At 31.2% G+C, this 18,399-nt stretch overlaps 1 protein-coding gene across 11 annotated transcripts in view; it reads left to right on the top strand.

Moving 5' to 3' along the window:
• The window catches only part of LOC134701589 (liprin-alpha-1-like), a 55,931-nt gene that overhangs the window by 13,236 nt on the left and 24,296 nt on the right, over window positions 1-18,399 (top strand). For 7 of the 11 annotated variants that reach the window (XM_063562731.1, XM_063562730.1, XM_063562726.1 and 4 more), the window contains exons 4-12: window positions 2,085-2,159; window positions 3,975-4,097; window positions 6,625-6,846; window positions 8,904-9,050; window positions 10,551-10,769; window positions 11,541-11,735; window positions 12,413-12,489; window positions 13,912-14,005; window positions 15,410-15,621. In XM_063562731.1, coding sequence (XP_063418801.1) covers window positions 2,085-2,159; window positions 3,975-4,097; window positions 6,625-6,846; window positions 8,904-9,050; window positions 10,551-10,769; window positions 11,541-11,735; window positions 12,413-12,489; window positions 13,912-14,005; window positions 15,410-15,621 — 1,364 coding nt within the window. Of the gene's footprint in view, window positions 1-2,084; window positions 2,160-3,974; window positions 4,098-6,624; window positions 6,847-8,903; window positions 9,051-10,550; window positions 10,770-11,540; window positions 11,736-12,412; window positions 12,490-13,911; window positions 14,006-15,409; window positions 15,622-17,045; window positions 17,076-18,399 lie in introns of all 11 variants that reach the window. The other 4 variants (XM_063562729.1, XM_063562728.1, XM_063562724.1 and 1 more) reach the window with 1 other exon arrangement.

The raw sequence follows: 18,399 nt of genomic DNA, 5'->3' as shown, positions 1-18,399 counted from the left end.
TTTCTCAAGATCAATGCCATCTAAGAGAAATAGCAGTTTTAACGATTTAAGCGAACTTTTGGCCGGTGTTAATGGAAATGTATAGACACTCAGACTTACTGTATGAGTCATCCCCCTGTCTTGGATAAAACTCAATTCAACTTATTGATTTTTGGCGGGATATTGCACCATGGCTTCTACTGATTATTTGAAATACCAAATTAGACATGTAGTAAGAATCCAAATAAAATGATTTACGACAAGCAAAAGAAAGTCAATAGTCATACGAGATGTGTACCATTATATGCACAATATTACCCAATCCATGCAAATCTTTGATACAGAAGAGGAATATGATAACATGTGTTGTCGAGATGGCGTGTTATCTGTGGTAGGTTTAAATGTACGTACTTGTACCTAATCAGGGTCCTGCTTATGTAGACATGCTCTTTGTAGTGCATTTATTGCTTGGGTTGCAGCCAATGCAGGGTGGTTTTGGGGTCTGTCAAAAAGTGCATTCCTTAATGGGAAATGATCAGATGTGGATAAAAACAGGGTTGAAAAGAGGTTAATTAGTTTCATTGGTTGGGAAATTCCCTTAATTGTTAGGTACTTTGTGATATTTGTAGGTTAATTGATCGACTTGTAGGAATCATTGTTATTGAAGAAAAACATAGACTGTTTTAGTGACGTCTTTCAAAATCCTGAGATTGCAGAGAAATTTAAGTCATGTGATGAAAATGATGTTTTAAAGAAATAAGTGAAATGTTTTGTATCACACTTAAGATTTCGCTCAGACCATTTACAGCCAACGTCTACTGGTACAAAAAAGTCAAACATCATTGAAAAATGTTGAAAGATAAGCTTATTATGCACTTTTAAGCGTTGAAAACTGTTCAGCTGTTGACATTATTATAAGAAAAATATCCAGAATCAAATAGATTAGTGCAAAAAGGCTGCTGAACTTGAGGGTTTATGTGTTAGATGAAATTATCCAGAAATGTGATCTTCAGATAGGAAGAATTGATATTTTACATTGTTTGTTCAGATATCTGAATTTTTGTAAATTATCAGATGCCAATTACTTCTGAGATAAGTAAAGAATGTGAAATGTAAGAAAGATACAGTTTTAAAAGTACTAGAGGTCAAAATTAGGTCAATGCTGCAGTTGATGTTTAAACTAAAGTGCAAGTGGTTACAGAAGATTTAGTTTGAGACAAGGTTGAAATTTGCAGAAAAATTTTCCGTTCTGTCTGATCACCACAAGTTAAGATGCTATATATAATTTGATTATAGAACATGCTGACTTAAGTCATGTTAGTAGCAAATAATAGTTTTAATAATAACTTATAATAAAAGGGGTAATAATTAGCAAGTACTAAATTCAAAATATTAATACCTAAAAAAATGTTATGCATGGTCTTTACAATATACAGAAAATATAGAAAATTAGAAAATGCTCTTCATATTTTGTCTTAGGCACTGGCTACTACTAGCCATGGATGTGTCAAAGAAAACTGCATTAGTGTTATAACCTTCCATCATGAATCTCAGATCATTTTCAGTTACAGCAGATTTCAGTGAGTATGTAGCTAATGGCAATATCTTTGGTTAGCTTGCTTGTTAGCTGAACCGTGAAGTCATTGACAGGTAAGGTAAACTTCCCTTCTTTTAAAGTAGCTTAGTCCTACAGATAGATAGATTTTTTATCTGTTGAGCTAGTCTACTATTAAAGGAGGGAAGATAGATTTTTTATCTGTTGAGCTAGTCTACTATTAAAGGAGGGAAGTTTACCTTGCCTAACAATGACTTCACGGTTCAGCTAACAAGCAAGCTAACCAAAGATATTACCATTAGCTACATACTGACTGAAATCTGCTGTAGTACTTTTGTGAGGTTACTGTTCAATGTTTAATGAATTGAAATTTGACAACAGTTGTATATACCTTACTGAGAACACTGACCAGTCAATACACACTGATGTCTTGGAACAGTATTGTTCTTTGTCATACAACTTGTTAATTGTGTATTGATCAAGATTTATTGATACAATATTAATTAAGATTACATAATAATTAGTAATAAGTATTTATCAATAATTTCAGGTCAGAGAGAGATTGAGAGTAGCTTTGGAAAAAGTTGCCTCCTTAGAGGAAGAATTGACAAATGCTAACCAAGAGGTAATTATACTGCTTGACTATTGCCAAAGGTTTGACCTAACTTTAGGTATCTGATGTAAATCACGTTATACTGCTTGACTATTGCCAAAGGTTTGACCTAACTTTAGGTTTCTGATGTAAATCACGTAGATCATTAGTTAATACAGAACATACACATCTCTTGCTGTTAAACATACCTGTTTGTCTGATATACAATATACATTTCTACAAAGAAATTTGTCTTTTATCAATTTAGAAATTACTGAATGATACTTGTGGTTTATTTGCTATCTTATCATGGTTATACATGTACTGGTTTTCATTACTATTCTAATCTTCAAAGTTCAACACCTTGTACATGTTATTCTATTGGTTTAATTTTTTTGTCTGTCCATCATTTAGATTGTCTTTTCGAATTCTCCTCTTTTTCCGATCTTAAGATAATTTTTTGAATAATGCCCTATTTTTTTGTCTGTCCATCATTTAGATTGTCTTTTCTACTCTTTTTCTGATCTTAAGATAATTTTTTGAATAATGCCCTATTATTTTGTGCATTGTCAGGTCAAGTGCTAGTACAGATAATTTAAAGTTTGAAGTTTTTGTAGTTGTTCGATTGTTAAATTTTTAAAATTATAAACGAGATTACATTGTAAAAAGACCCTAACGATCAAGAGGTTACCATGTCAAAGGTGGAGGACACATTAAAAATTGATAGACTGAAATTGTGGCATAATCTTAGATTTGGTATATCTTTAATTTTGAAATGTTTGTCCAAATATTCACAGTTTAGCTGACATATTAAATAAAAAACAACATAATTGCCAGATAAAAGTAATGGCGTGAAACTCCTGAATTTATGTATTTAAATACTGTATTTAAGTCTTGTGAGGAAAACATGCTTTAAAAATCACTTTCTTAATTATTGATTTATAGTGATTGTTCTGTTGTTTTTCATGCCCCTGCCATACATCCATAGTAGAGGGGCCATTAAGTTTTACCCTTATGTGTCTGTATGTCCCAAAATTGGATTCTGTGCTCTAATTTGAGGTTGCCTCAACCAAATGTTTTCAAATTAATTCACAATGCTTATTACCACAAAATACAGATCAAGTTTGAACTTTGGTGGCGTCACTCAAACCATTATCGAGTTTTATCACTTTATAAATTGAAAAATTGCTAAAGCAGTTTCTGTTCTGTAACTTCAGTTTGCCCCAACCAAACATTATGATACCTATACACAACACTTATTACCAGAAAACTCAGATCAAGTACAAATTTAGGTAGCGTCACTTTTAGTGTTTTGGAGTTATGTCCCTTTATAATGTTGTATGCAAGCAGGGTCTTTATTTGTGTCCATGGGTACACATTCATTCTCCATTTAATTCATTCTGCATTTATGCTCTCACTTCATGAGCTAATCTGAAATGAACATTTACCATTAAGAACAAATCTTTTTATGCCCCACCTACGATAGTAGAGGGGCATTATGTTTTCTGGTCTGTGCCTCTTTCGTCCGTCCATCTGTGCGTCCATTCGTCCGTCTGTCTGTGCGTCAGTTTGCTTCAGGTTAAAGTTTTTGGTCAAGGTAGTTTTTGAAGAAGTTGAAGTCTAATCAACTTGAAACTTAGTACACATGTTCCCTATGATATGATCTTTCTAATTTTAATTCCAAATTAAAGTTTTGACCCTAATATCACGGTCCACTGAACATAGAAAATTATAGTGTGAGTGGGGCATCCTTGTACTTGGGACACATTCTTGTTTATCTTTATTCTTTTATGAAATTCATGCTAAAAAAAGATGTTTTTTTGCTATAAGAAGACTTTTTCATTACAGTTATTTACATTAAGAGAACAGCAGAGTAAGTCGAGACATTCTAGTGGCAGCACAGAAGAGACTATGAAATTGATGAGTAAAAATGATCATAAAGACGAAGCCAAACCCGAACATCTACCTAAGGTATGGCTTATATTTATACAAGCATAAGCCTATCTATTGCAGATGTCAATCTTAATTACAATGCTTAAGCAAACATTTATACTAACAAAGATAGCAAGCCAACCAAACCTTAAAACTACAATCATTAGTAAAATAGCTCTAAAGTTAGTTACAGAGCTATTAGATATATTTGAAGTTATGTGTTCAAATCCCACACGTGGCAGGTGCTCTCAACAACTATCTAAAAAATTTGTAAGGGTTCCGTGGAACCCAGTGTCTCGCCTACTTTTGCTGTAATCGCAGGCTCAACAAATTTTGAGGAAAAAAATTCAATAAAAATATTCCTCTTGATACTATCTTTTGATTTTAAGAAGCTTCTGTCCAAGTTTGGTAAAAATCTAGGATAGTTTATGAATCTAATAAATGTTTTGAAAACTTTAACTGCAGACTTTATGTAATGTTAACTGAAAGAAAAATTATGTCCATTAAAAAGTAAAATACGGAAAAAATGGATTTATTTGACAAAATTTACTTCTGGATACTATCTTATGATCATAAATAAGCTTCTGTCCAATTATGGTACAAACCCAGGATAGTTTAAGAAAGTTATTAAAATTTTAAAAACTTAAACCACAGAGTAAATGTAATGTTTCCCCTCAGAAAAAAACTAAGTCCATTTATAAGTAAAATACGGAAAAAATGGAATTTTATTTTTACAAAATACTATCTTATCATCATAAACAAGCTTCTGTCCAAGTTTGGTAGAAATCCAGTATATTTTAAGAAAGTTATTAAAATTTCAAAAACTTTAACCACAGAGTGAATATTTGTGGACGCCGCCGCCGACGGAAAGTAGGATTGCTTAGTCTCGCTTTTTCGACTTAAGTTGAAGGCTCGACAAAAAATATCTATTATTGTCAGTTTTCCTACTGAAGCGTGCAAGGATGTTGTGGAGAGGGCTTACATAGACTATATAAAAAAGAAGATGTGGTATGATTGCCAATGAGACAACTATCCACAAAAGACCAAAATGACACAAACATTAACAACTAAAGGTCACCGTAAGGCCTTCAATAATGAGCAAAGCCCATACCGCATAGTCAGCTATAAAAGGCTCCGATAAGACAATGTAAAACAATTCAAACGAGAAAACTTATGGCCTTATTTATGTAAAAAAAATGAACAAAAAACAAATATGTAACACATAAACAAACGACAACCACTGAATTACAGGCTACTGACTTGGAACAGACACATACATAAAAAATGTGGCAGGCTTAAACATGTTAGGGGGATCCTAACCCTCCCCTAACCTGGGACAGTGGTATAACAGTTTATATGCCTGTTGCCCAATCCAATTCAATTATTCGAATAAAGTATTGTTCAAACTAAGGATGTTGGTTCTCTCCTGGCACACTATTAAGGTGGTACCCAACACCTTCACCAAAATTAATTTGGCTCCTTTAATTTTCATAAAATTTGACAAAGTATTAACCTTGAACCTTTAACAAAAATATTATTTTTTTTAGAAATTTTAATCAACCATTTTATCAGGAAAATTACACTGGTTATATAGTAGTTTGACAAACACTTATTTTGATCATTGAGAAGCTTAATATTCCCTTAACAACACAACATAGAGTTATCTCCCTGTAGTGTTAGGTACCACCTTAAAAGTAAACACCACAAAATAGCACAATAGTGCTGACGGTGGCACTTAACACCAGAAGGTGAATTTAGAGGGTTTTCAGGAGACCAAGGCCCCCGCCCAACCTTTTGTGGGAAAAATTTGGTTGATGATAAAGGGAATCATTGAAGCATGACTGGAGCAGGTCCACTCTTAGGCAGTCACTTGGTACCACTTATGAAAATTTCTGAATCCACTACTGAACACCTATCAAACAATCTAGATATGTTAGATATTTATTATGAAAAAATTTGAGAAGGTAAATCAGTTTATATATCCCATGACTGTACGAACGTCGCAAGTTTGTTTCCATTCTCGAACTTTAGTTTACCTCAACCAATTGCTATGAAACTACTGTAAACCAATTTAATTTCACAAATTTTGCTAGCAAAAAAATAATGTGAATACAAATCGTCGTGAATATGTAAAACTTGGATATTTTCTTATTAAACTATGTCAAGTAAATCAGAAAATCTCAAAACTAAATAGCCGGGAAGTTGTCTAGAAAGGAAAAAAGGTGAAACAATTTGTTTGCAATAATAAGTTGGTTTAAAGTAATACATAATGCTTACTACCACAAAGCACAGATCAAGTTTGAATTTTGGTGGTGTCATTTTAATGTTTCCAAAGTTATGCCTCTTTATGAAGGGAAAAGTTGCTAAATGTTTAGTTTCCGTTCTCTACCAGTAACTTAAGTTTGCAACAAGGTTCCTCAACATGTATTAAAGAAATAGACAATAGGGATTTGATGTCGTGTTTGGGTCACAAAAAAAATTGTTTTGATTATTCATTGTCAAATATCACTTTCAATTACTAAAATACAGAACTTTATTTGTTTATTAAATTTTATGTTTATTGCAGAGATTATCAAATGGATCTATAGACCCAGATTCTGAAGTGAATAGAATTATAGAATTACAAGACACTGTAGAAAAACAAAATAGTGAATTAACTGCTACACGGACTAAGTTGTTAGAATTAACAAATAAGTGTACAGAATTAGAGGAAAGCTTAACTACAACTTCAAAAGATCTCATTAAATCACAGGAGCAAGTGGTCAAGTTGCAGAGAGATTTAAGAGAGGTGAGTTTTCAGATTAGGGCTATTCCAGAAAAAAATGTAGGGGGGGGGGGGGGGGGGATTGGAAGGCAGTTTTTGTCAGCACCAGCCACCCAGACAATTGTAATTGAGAATTATAGTGTGAAAAAGAGCTCTGATACCCATCACCCATGTATTATTAATACAATGTGCCTTCCAACCCCTCCATACATTTTTTTCTGGAATAGCCCTTAGGGGAATCCCCCAAAAAACACATAAAGGATTTGAGGCAAAAAAAAGAGGTCAAAATATACCAGAGGAATAGTCAAACTCATTAATATTAATCGAAAATAAACTGACAACACCATGGCTAAAAAAGAAAAAGGCAAACAGACTAACAATAGTACAAAAAACATGCAAGACACAAATTTAGTCTAATGAAAGGCTCATCAGTCATGTTAGTGACACTCAATTCTAAAAAAGTAAAAAAATGCCAAATACAATATGAAGTGACAAACAAGGAGCAATATTGTAAAGAGAGAAAAACAGCAACAATTTGGAGCATCTTAGAATTTAAAAAACCAAAGACTGTACATATAATTGTATGCTTTGGATACAGATTTATGTTAAATAGATGTGTATTACTATTTTCCTCCAAAAATACATCCACAAAAGCTATGAAGTGTCCAAAAAACTATTGCATGTTGATAATAGACAAATCTTGGAAACTGACAACAATATCTATTGACCACAAAAAAAGTTCTTATTTCATTTTCAGCTTATCCAAATAGATAATAATTAGGTCTTCGCTTGTAATTGTCTTAGGAAATTGATTTTGACATCAAATTGAAATAAAGCAAAGAACAGAAAACACTTTCGAAATTTTTTTCTGAAATGGGTTCCAAATAAAAAAAAATTGTATTTTAGGGGCCCAAATGATTGCAACTGTCTATAAACACGATAAAGTTTATGTTACATGTCAAATTACATTATGTTCTCCTCAGTTAGTATTTTCAAATAGTAAATTGGGGTTAATTAGAAAAATTATGTGATAAAAACTTTTCAGATACCCATTGGTCTCTTAACTCGTTTTAATGTTCAAAAGATATTGAGTAACCTGAACCTACGCTTTAGAATTGCTTCAGTAGTGTATTTTGCTCATACTCCCCAGAGATAGAATTGCCTCAGTAGTTTATTTTGCTCATACTCCCAAGAGATTTTTTTTTAGGTTGATATACATATAGGAATGACACTGTCATTCTTTTTCTCTAAAAAAAATATCCAAATTCAAGACTTAAGCAATAAACTCATCATAGATACCAGGACTTAATTTTATATATACACGTTTCGTCTACAAAAGACTCATCAGTGACGCTTGAACCCAAAAAAGTTAAAAAGGCAAAATAAAGTATGAAGTTGAAGAGCATTGAGGACCAAAATTCCTAAAAGTTTTGACAATTACAGCTAAGGTAATCTATGCCTGAGGTAGAAAAGCCTTAATTTTTCAAAAAAATCAAAATTTTGTAAACAGTTAATTTATAAATATAACAATATCAATGATAATTCATGTCAGCACAAACAGTGTAAATAAACTCATCATAGATACCAGGACTAAATTTTATATATACACCAGATGTGCGTTTCGTCTACAAAAGACTCATCAGTGACGCTCGAATACACCTCTTGTCCAGTCAATGTTGTGAAAAATGGAGTCTTTCAAAGCTCTACCAATAACACCAAATTTCCGAAAAAGGCATATACATTAAAAGAGCTTTTTTACTTTTATTTCTAAATGTCAATATGCTAATATTGATTTGTTAGCAAAAAAATATAAGTTACCAAATTATTTTTTTATTTATTTATTTCAAAACTATTTGCAAGGCAATTGATGTTTCATCATTATCTTGGATAATGTATTCTTTTTTTTGTGTGTTAATTACATATCAATGAGTCAATGAATCTATAATCATCGAATGTGTTTATTATACTCCCACCACTGTTTTTAAATATATATAGCCTCTAGTGGCTTTGTGTAAAGTTGTTATCTGGAAAACTCTTTAAGTGAAATAACCACTAATTATTGATTGTTTTATGTTTTATAGTCGTTAGCTCAGCGAGAGGACCAAGAGGAGAGGATTGCTACATTAGAAAAACGTTATCTGAACGCCCAACGGGAATCAACATCTCTTCATGATCTCAATGATAAACTGGAGTCAGAGTTAGCTACAAAAGAGAGTCAGTTAAAAAGTGTAAGTTTCACTGGTGAATATGACATGTATGATGGTGAAAACAGTGTATTAGAACTTTCATTGGCAAGTTTAAACAGTACAAATCAATGTGTATTGGAAGGTGTAATTAGTTGAAAAGTAATTGTGTAGAAAGGTATACAAATTGATTTCAAATGTTACAACTGGTAACAGAAAAATTACATAATCATTTCTCTTCTGTAAGTTGGATTTTATAAATATTTAATTGTTTTTATTCAAGGTACAGTTACTACAGTAATGAATGGAGTAATTGTTTTTGGAAGTAGTCTACAGTATTATTTGTGTTTGCAATACAACATGCACACATGAAGAAGTTAATCTTGAAAAACATTACTGCAAACCTAGAATACAAATCATCATTTAGTATAATAAAGTTTACAGCAGATTCCATTGAGTGTGTTGTCAAAGGTGATATTTTTGGTTAGATTGCTTGCTAGCTGAACTGTGAAATCATTATTAGGTAAGGTATACAACCCTCCTTTCGAAGTAGTCTAGTCCTACAGACAGATTGATTGGTTATCTGTTGGACTAGTCTACTCTTAAAGGCCTTACCTAATCTAATAATGACTTCACGGTTCAGCTAGCAAGCAAGCTACCCAAAGATATTAACTTTGCCTACACATTCAATGGAATCTGCTGTAAATTTGTAGATCTCATTCATTGTTTAAAGTCAGATATTTAGAATACATTACATTTTTTTAAAGGCATACACAAATAAAAATAATGTCATTAAAGTCATAAGAAACCTCAAATCAAAAAAAAATAATGCATATGTTTTTTATAACTCAATGGATAGTTTTCATTATAAAACTTATGTACACATACTTTTTTCTGAAGAAAATTCTTTAATTTATCCATATTTAGAAGAAGTTTACTTTATTTTAATTGCTTGCTTCCAGCAACCAATTCCCCCGACATATTTTCCGTATGCAAAGTGACCTCAGTGTGACCCATCTCGTAAAAATCCGGTGATCACAATACGCATGGATGTCCTTAAAATAAACTATTATCTGAATTCACATGTGAAACACGTGCTCTCTTTCCATGCTTTTTTGTTTATTTTTTGTTGATTGTTGACAAACAGGTTACCATCGTTAAACTTCGGCTTCAAAACACGAACTTTAATTACCTGCCATATTTACACAACAACACTGACCGATTGAAAAAAGAAATTGACGATTATACGAAATTTACACAAAAAAATGAAAAATTCGTGCACAGAAGACTAAGTTTATGATGTGTATATGCATTGGTTCAAGAATTGGAAGAACATAATTTTTCACCGGTCACTCGTTTCTTATGACTTTAAGTAATGCAGATAAAAATGAATGTCATTTTATAAAAACCAATGCCGTTTCCATTGTTTAAAAGAATATGATGATTGTATTAAGCTTAAAAAGATTTTTTGTTTACACAAGGCATATGTTAGTATCATGACCTTATTATTGACCTAGTTAAAAAATGAAGTTATTTATATTGCAGACTGAAGAAAAGGTGCGAGCCACACAAGAGAAATTAGAACTTGCCGAACAAAAATTACAGCAATCATTGAAAAAAGCTGAGGCATTGCCAACAGTAGAAGCAGAACTAGCTCAAAGATTAGAAGCATTAACTCAGGCAGAGGAACGTCATGGTTCAGCAGAGGAACGAATGCAGTTAACTGAATCCAAACTACATGAGAAAGAGACAGAAATACAAAGGGTATACTTACTTGATCATTTAAATCAGCTTCAATTCTGGTATTTGTTTATGCACTGGTAATCGCTTTGTAAACCCCAGTTTATACTTCGCTGTACAGTAGCAAGGGGTATATAGCTTTTTGACCGTATGTCAGTTCCTAAGTCTGTCTGCTGGAAAAAAGGTTTTGACATGGTCAATTAAATATTATAATGGGATTGTGAGCCAACTGTACCTTGATATGTGGTCAATTATACTGTAAACTAACTAATTTTCATGACTTTCACATGTTGAAAAATACCGCAAACATAAATCGTCACCAATATGTTAAACTTGAAACTATCCCTATTTAGCAACATCAAACAAATTGGAAATCACAGCTTTGAAATGGCGTGAAATTGGCTAATAAGGGCTACACGCACAATAAAGTATCCACGAACATAAATTGGTTTACAGTTATCAGAGGAAGATCCCTGTTTATTTTTAAGTCACAAGGTCTAAGTTCAAGGTCATAGTTTCTTAAAGTTGATTTGTGAAGCACAAAACTTCAGTTGGAAATCATAACAGAAAAGAATCATGTCTTAAATTAATTAAACAGAAAAAACTATGCTCTCAAGATAATATAAGCTTTTCTCTTTTACATTGGGGTTGTGAGATTCCTCATTAAAGGTTGTTTCATTGAATTTCTTGTTTTTCTAATAATTATACAATACATGATATGGACACTAGCAATAGTATTTGTAACCACAATTTACTGTAAATGTTGCATTAGATGATTCTCCTATTCTTTTACAGTGTCGACAAAGAGAGAAGATGAATGAAGAGCATAATACAAGATTATCACAAACTATAGATAAATTATTATCTGAATCTAACGAGAGGTTACAACTTCATCTTAAAGAAAGAATGCAGGCATTAGAAGAAAAAAATCAACTAACTCAAGAATTAGAAAGTGTCAATCAGGCACTAGAAGAAATTCAGAATGAAAAAGTGAGTATCTTGCTGTGAGCTACAGCCATCTTATTTGGTTCATTAGGACTTAGCTTGTTAACTTTTAGGCCAAACCAAAGCAAAAAAAGATAGATTTTTCTGTTTTTCCACTTTTAAAACACACATTACTGAATTAGCAAAACTGGTTTTGTAAGGAAAATGATATTTGTTTGTGACATCAGGCTTCAATTATCAGTTTGTTTTTTGCTCAACTATCTGTACTAAGGAGCATTTGCTAACATCTCTCTCATTTGGTTGCTGATGGATAGTTGTCTTATTAACAATCTTTCCACACCACTATATTTTATGTTGTAACAGATAACTTACAAAAACGGACATTATTAATGCTAAAAAAAACAACTGGGATTTCAAAACGAAAAAGGATTTTAAGCCCACTAAATTCAGCATTATAGCGTGTTTAGTATTTCTTCCTCCAAGATACATGACAACAGTTTTAATTAGTATTACATGATGTTAAGTATTTTTAAACCACACAATGTTTTGTGATACAATCTGTTGGCTGACTTGTGTGTTTATATGATGCTGAACTAAGAACTACTACATATACTTGTTACTGAAAATTCAGAAATCAATATATTATGTTTATTGTTATGAATCTGAGAAACTGGTTGAAACTGTGTAAATATTTGATATTTTTGATATTTGCTCCCTTGCAGGAGAGAATGAATGAAGATTTAGCAAGAGCTAAAAAAGAAATTGATACTCTTAGGCAGCAACTTGAATACCTGGCTAGGTAAGTGTTTAATTATCAGAATACCTGGCTAGGTAAGTGTTTAATTATCAGAATACCTGGCTAGGTAAGTGTTTAATTATCAGAATACCTGGCTAGGTAAGTGTTTAATTATCAGAATACCTGGCTAGGTAAGTGTTTAATTATCAGAATACCTGGCTAGGTAGACAAGACAAGACAAAGACAAATACTTTATTAGAGTCTCACCTCAAAATTGACATACATTTATACATTTTTAAAATTACAGTAATATTTAAAACAACATGAGCTACTCTAAAAAGAGTTATGAGAGACTATAAAATTTCTACAAAACACATTATTATCTACAATTATATAAAATACCTTTTCTTTTTAATAATACATCATAGCAGATTTTGGCTAAAAAGTAACACACATTTTCATCAGTGAATAAAAATTTGAATTTATCATCATCAGACAAATTAACAAAATCACAATTAAAAAAGCTAGCATGTCTGAATAAAATAGCTTGTAAATCTGCAATAGGTATGTGTTTAATTATCAGAATACCTGGCTAGGTAAGTGTTTAATTATCAAAAAATTTAGTGAGTTTAGTAAAGAGACCTAACATAAGAAAAAAAAAGGAAAGAACAAGCTTGAAATGACAGTATTGATTGACATATAGAAAAGAAGTTGTGGTATGATTGGCAATGAGAAAACTCTCCACAAATGACACAGAAATTAACAGCTATAGGTCACAGTACGACCTTCAACAATGAATAAAGCCCAAACCACATAATCAGCTGTAAAAGGCCCTCAAAAGCACAAATGTAAAACAATTCAAACAAGAAAACTAACAGCTTAATTAATGTACCAAAACAAATTAATGAAAAACAAATCTGAACACAGAAACTAAGGATAACCACTTATTTACAGGTTCCTTCTTTATTTTGTTTATTTATCAATAAGCTTTGTCAAAATATGAAATTTTGAAGATGTTACAGCTAATTTCCTAATGCATGTAGAACAAAACTTTGGTTGGCTTGCTTGCTTTGTTTCTATAACTGTTTAATCAAGCTTTGTAAATAAGATTGACATCTTTAAACAATTTATATAGGCATGGTTTTACCTGTATATATCATATTTGAATTTAATTGGGTGTTATTCTAATGATTGTACAATATACAAACAAAGCAAACAAGCCAACCAAAGTTTTGTTCTACATGCATTAGGAAATTAGCTGTAAATCATACCAGAGTTTGTCAGTCACCAATTTCTACAAGAACTAAAAGTAATATAAATTAAATGTTTGATATTTGTTTAAATCAGAAAAAATAAAAAGTAATGAGTATGAGTTAAAGAAGCTGTCAGCTTTTAAATTGTAATTTTAAGTATGGGTGGTAGTTTGTAGTGAATTCTGTTTATGTCTAAATAGTATTATTGATAATGCAATATTTCCATTTTCAGGCCAGGTTCTGGATATGTGTTACAAAGTCCCAGTGAAATATCACGGCGGACACAGCGCGGCAGGGAACATGCTCTTAATGATGATCCTACAAAAGTATGTTTGTATTATTCATTGTTTAAATTACAAAAAATGAAAAGTATAATGCCACTATCTTTTTGAGCAGTCCTATTTTGTTGACTATAAATATTTGTGATAAAATCACTTATTACATTGGTTGCGATAAATTACATTGATTTCCCAGTTGAATAAAAACAGATAATTTCACATGTGAAATAAATGTGGTTATTTCACTCTCTGACGTCATACAACAATAGGCGTTGTCAAGACGTCAATACCGTCGGATCAAAACAAATTGTGAATGCGTAGGAAAATAATATAGTTCCTTACATTTTCTGCATTAATTTCATAAAAAAAACAGCCACTAGCCAATGTAATAAAATGTATAACTAATCGCCGTATTTGAATATCAAAAATAAGACAACTTGTGACCGAACGCCGCTATGTATTAAACTCGTGCTGCCCACTCGTTTAATCCATGCGTCCCTTTGTCACGCGTTGTCTTATTTTTTATATTCAAATACGGCGATTAGTTATACTATAATTAACAGTAGAAGACCATAACCAAATGGATAGTCAAACACATTAGTCAAAACAAACAATCAGTGCAATAGCAAAAAATAAAATAAGAAAAATAGACAAACATATTAACCACATCAAAAACAACATAGAAAATTAAAGAACACCTCCAAAAACTTTGAATGATCTTAGTAGGTATTTACAGTAAAATGTGTTAATCCTGGGGTTACATCAGATACTACTCTAATATGAAAATATTAAATAATATTAAAATTTAACTGATTATTTTAAAGTCACAAAATCTTTATAGTTAATATCTATCATAGTTTCTGTATATAGAATTTGTATGATAACAGATCAACTTCACAAAACAGAGTTAAGTTGAAACATTTTCTGACATTTTATTTAGGAGTTTTAATTATGGTGATATTCATTGTGTCCCTTGTTTCTCATAACAATATAAAAGTAAGGGCTGTTTCATTTAAACATAAATGGCACCCAGGGAAGACACGATCGAAATGAGGTTACCCCGTATAGATGGAATATTAGAATTTCACTTCAAATTTTTAAACAGAAAAATATTTGACACTCACTTATACTAGCGGAAGTGTTGAAGTGCCTTCCCAAAGTCCCATGTATTTTTTTTTGGACAATACTAAGAATATATAAAGGCCCAGCATGGAGGAATTTATTTTATATAACATTGCTTTTGATTCTAAGAGGTGATTACATTAAACGTGCAGGAATAGGAAAGGATATAGATCCCAGACAACGGACAATTGGTTTTAATAATATTGTTAATGTTTTTATTTTAATAATAGGTGAATATATTAAATGTGCTGGAATAGGAAAAGACATAGATCCCAGACAATGGACAATTGGTTTTTAATAATATTGTTAATGTTTTTGTTTTAATAATAGGTGAATACATTAAATGAACAGGAATGGGAGAAGATACAACAACAGCATGTGTTAGCTAATGTCCAGCATGCTTTTGATACCAGTGATACAGAAGAAGATAGCGAGTCCGTTCTGGGAACATTTGACATGTTGTCACCTAGTGGACATACTGATGCCCAGACCTTAGCCTGTATGCTACAGGAACAACTTGACGCAATAAATAATGAAATAAGGTAGGTGGGGTGTATCCACAGATATAATGCTTTAATTGCCTATAGGCCACATAAAAAATATAGATTGTCATCCATTTTGGTGTCTGCAAAATGAGGCTGTAAACCAACTTATTTTCGTAGATGCTTTATTTCTCATTTAGCCCTTACTATCCCATTTTGCGGCAATTCAATTTCGCCATTTTTTAATTTGCTTGATGAAGTTCAATGAGGGAAGATCCAAGTTTTACTTAATTGCAACTTTTCATATTCGCATTATTTTCTACTCAGCAAAAGACAAGAAAATAAATTGCTTGCAAAAATTAGTTGGTTTACAGGATTATTTCTTAAATTTTGGAAGAATTAATATCTCTGTACAGCAATTGTCTGTCTGGGAATTAATGTTTTAAACTTTTATTTACAATACCAGCTTGATCAATTATTTATCAATTATAGTTTGTCATTGTCCAAACTTATAAATAACTGCCATATAATTAGAGGATATAAAATTAACAACTTGGATGGATGAAAATTTACAAGTTTTATATGCCTTACATTTGCAGGTTAAAGAATATTCAAGAAATGATTTAATTTATTGCTTTTAAACCAGGATAATGTTTTTATCAATCTGAAAATGAAAGATGCTTTCTATCATTGTTGTATATTATTTAATCAGATTTTACCTGTCAATTGATGTTGTTGCTTTGCTGTTTTACTTTTGAGTTTTAAACTTTTGCAGTTTGCTTTCTGTTATTTTTATTTGCACCACCAGCAATTATTTAGAGGGAATGATATAACTAAGGGCTGTTCTGGAAATATTATTTTTTAAGAGTTTTTGGAGACATTTTTATCTAATTTTCAATGTCAGAGGGGTTTGGACTATGACCTGTTTTAGCATTAAGTACAAGGTTAAAAAATTATTGACATTTGGCGAATGAAATAAGTCTTTGAAGGCCACCATAATTAATAATGGCACAGTCCAAATTTATTTGCCCAACTGGTTCAGTCTAATTTCAAGATGATATTTTTATTTATAGTTATTCAATAGAAAAGCATTCATTTATTTTAAATATTTATAGAGAAGGCTATGAAAACAAAATTGAAAGGTATAGACTATTAAAGGTTTTGTATAATTTCATTCAAATTGCGTTCTATTCATGAATTTAGATCTTTTGTTCAGTGTGATCATTCATCATGTACATGTAGAACTTTTATTACAGTTATTTGATGCTTGATGTAAATCAAACAAAAATCAATCTTTATAGTTGATTTCTGCTGTATTATGAAAGTCTAGTTCCACTAAAATTTGTGTAAAGATTAAAGATAAGAAAAATGATCACTTTCGGATATTTTCTTGAGGAAGTAAGATTTGGGTTACTGCTAAATAGTAGATAAGAAATACGTTATCTTTTATACTAATAATACCATTAATATATAATCTTTTTCAGTGAAATTAATGAAAAAACAAATCCACGAGGGTAATTTGTAGTTCATATACTTATATCAACCTTCAATCTTTGTCTTGCGTGTAATTAACAGGGAAAAATAACTCTTGTCTCTGTCTTATAACATTATAATGTCTCTAAGGGGATACAAGTCTTGTGATAACAGTGTATGATATGACAGCCAGTTCATCAATTATTTGAATTTGGATTTAACTGAAAAATATATCAATTTCAAAAGGCCAACAATAGTTGAGAATATTTCATGTTTAAAAATTAAAAAAAAAAAACATTTTGAGAAGAATATCAGTTAGAACTTAGAACTTACATGAGCTCACAAATTTAAAAAGATGCATAAAACTTAGTTGATTTAAACCCTATGGTCCAACAGTCCTACCCATTCATAGACAAAGATTTGCATTTTTTGCTAGATTCTTTGTATGTTAAAATTCTGTTCAATATGCATTTGAGAATTTATAATTGCAGTCTTTCTTGTATTTAAAAATCAGCACTGCATACATATAATAAGCATTTAACATTGAGTTTTGATGAAAAACTCTCTTACCACATCTATATAATTATATCATATTAGCTTGTAGTGAATTATAACATGCTTTATGTGTGAGATTAAACTTTGATGACAGCTTATTGCTAGATTTCAAGCAAAATTTGTATGCAAATTATTTTTATATTTTCTCTACTTTAAGTTTTCTATAGAATGTTCTCTCTTATAATGTTTCTATCACTGACGTATTGAAACTCAAATTCATGAATCAATATTGAGGTTTTAGAACTATTGGGTTGTACATGAAATATGTTGGAAGATATAGCTCTTTTACAATTTTAACCATAAAACAAGAAATTAGACATCAGATATATGATTGATATTGTGCCCTCCAACAAATGAAGGGAACAAACTTGTCTAACCAGGGGAGAGGAACTACTAAATAAACAATCATCTTGAAATTTATAGGAAGGAAACACAAATGATGTTAATAAAAAATACCTACTGTTAAGGTCATTTTATAAGGATTATGTGTCTTAGAATCTGTAAATTAATTTACATTGTTTTTGTTCTTGATGGGATTCCTATTTGTACATGTAGTGCAGTTTTCAAGTTGATAATTATTTTTAACATGTTAAAAGATAATTTGATTTTCTTTGATATATTTTCAATTCATGCGACATATATTTTTCATTTTTAGTTCAAATCATAAAGTTGCAAGTTCTGATCAAGCCTATCTAGTATATTCACTGTCATATGCTCAATTCATCATATAGATTTTTTAGTTACTATTGATTCATGCATGATTATATTTTTTAAGAATTTCATTTATATTTGCCATCTTATAATTGGATT

Source organism: Mytilus trossulus, unplaced genomic scaffold (genome assembly GCF_036588685.1).
Source record: "Mytilus trossulus isolate FHL-02 unplaced genomic scaffold, PNRI_Mtr1.1.1.hap1 h1tg000247l__unscaffolded, whole genome shotgun sequence".
Lineage (NCBI taxonomy): Eukaryota > Metazoa > Mollusca > Bivalvia > Mytilida > Mytilidae > Mytilus > Mytilus trossulus.
Note: the sequence above shows the minus strand (reverse complement) of the source record. Positions and strands in the feature narration are given on the sequence as shown.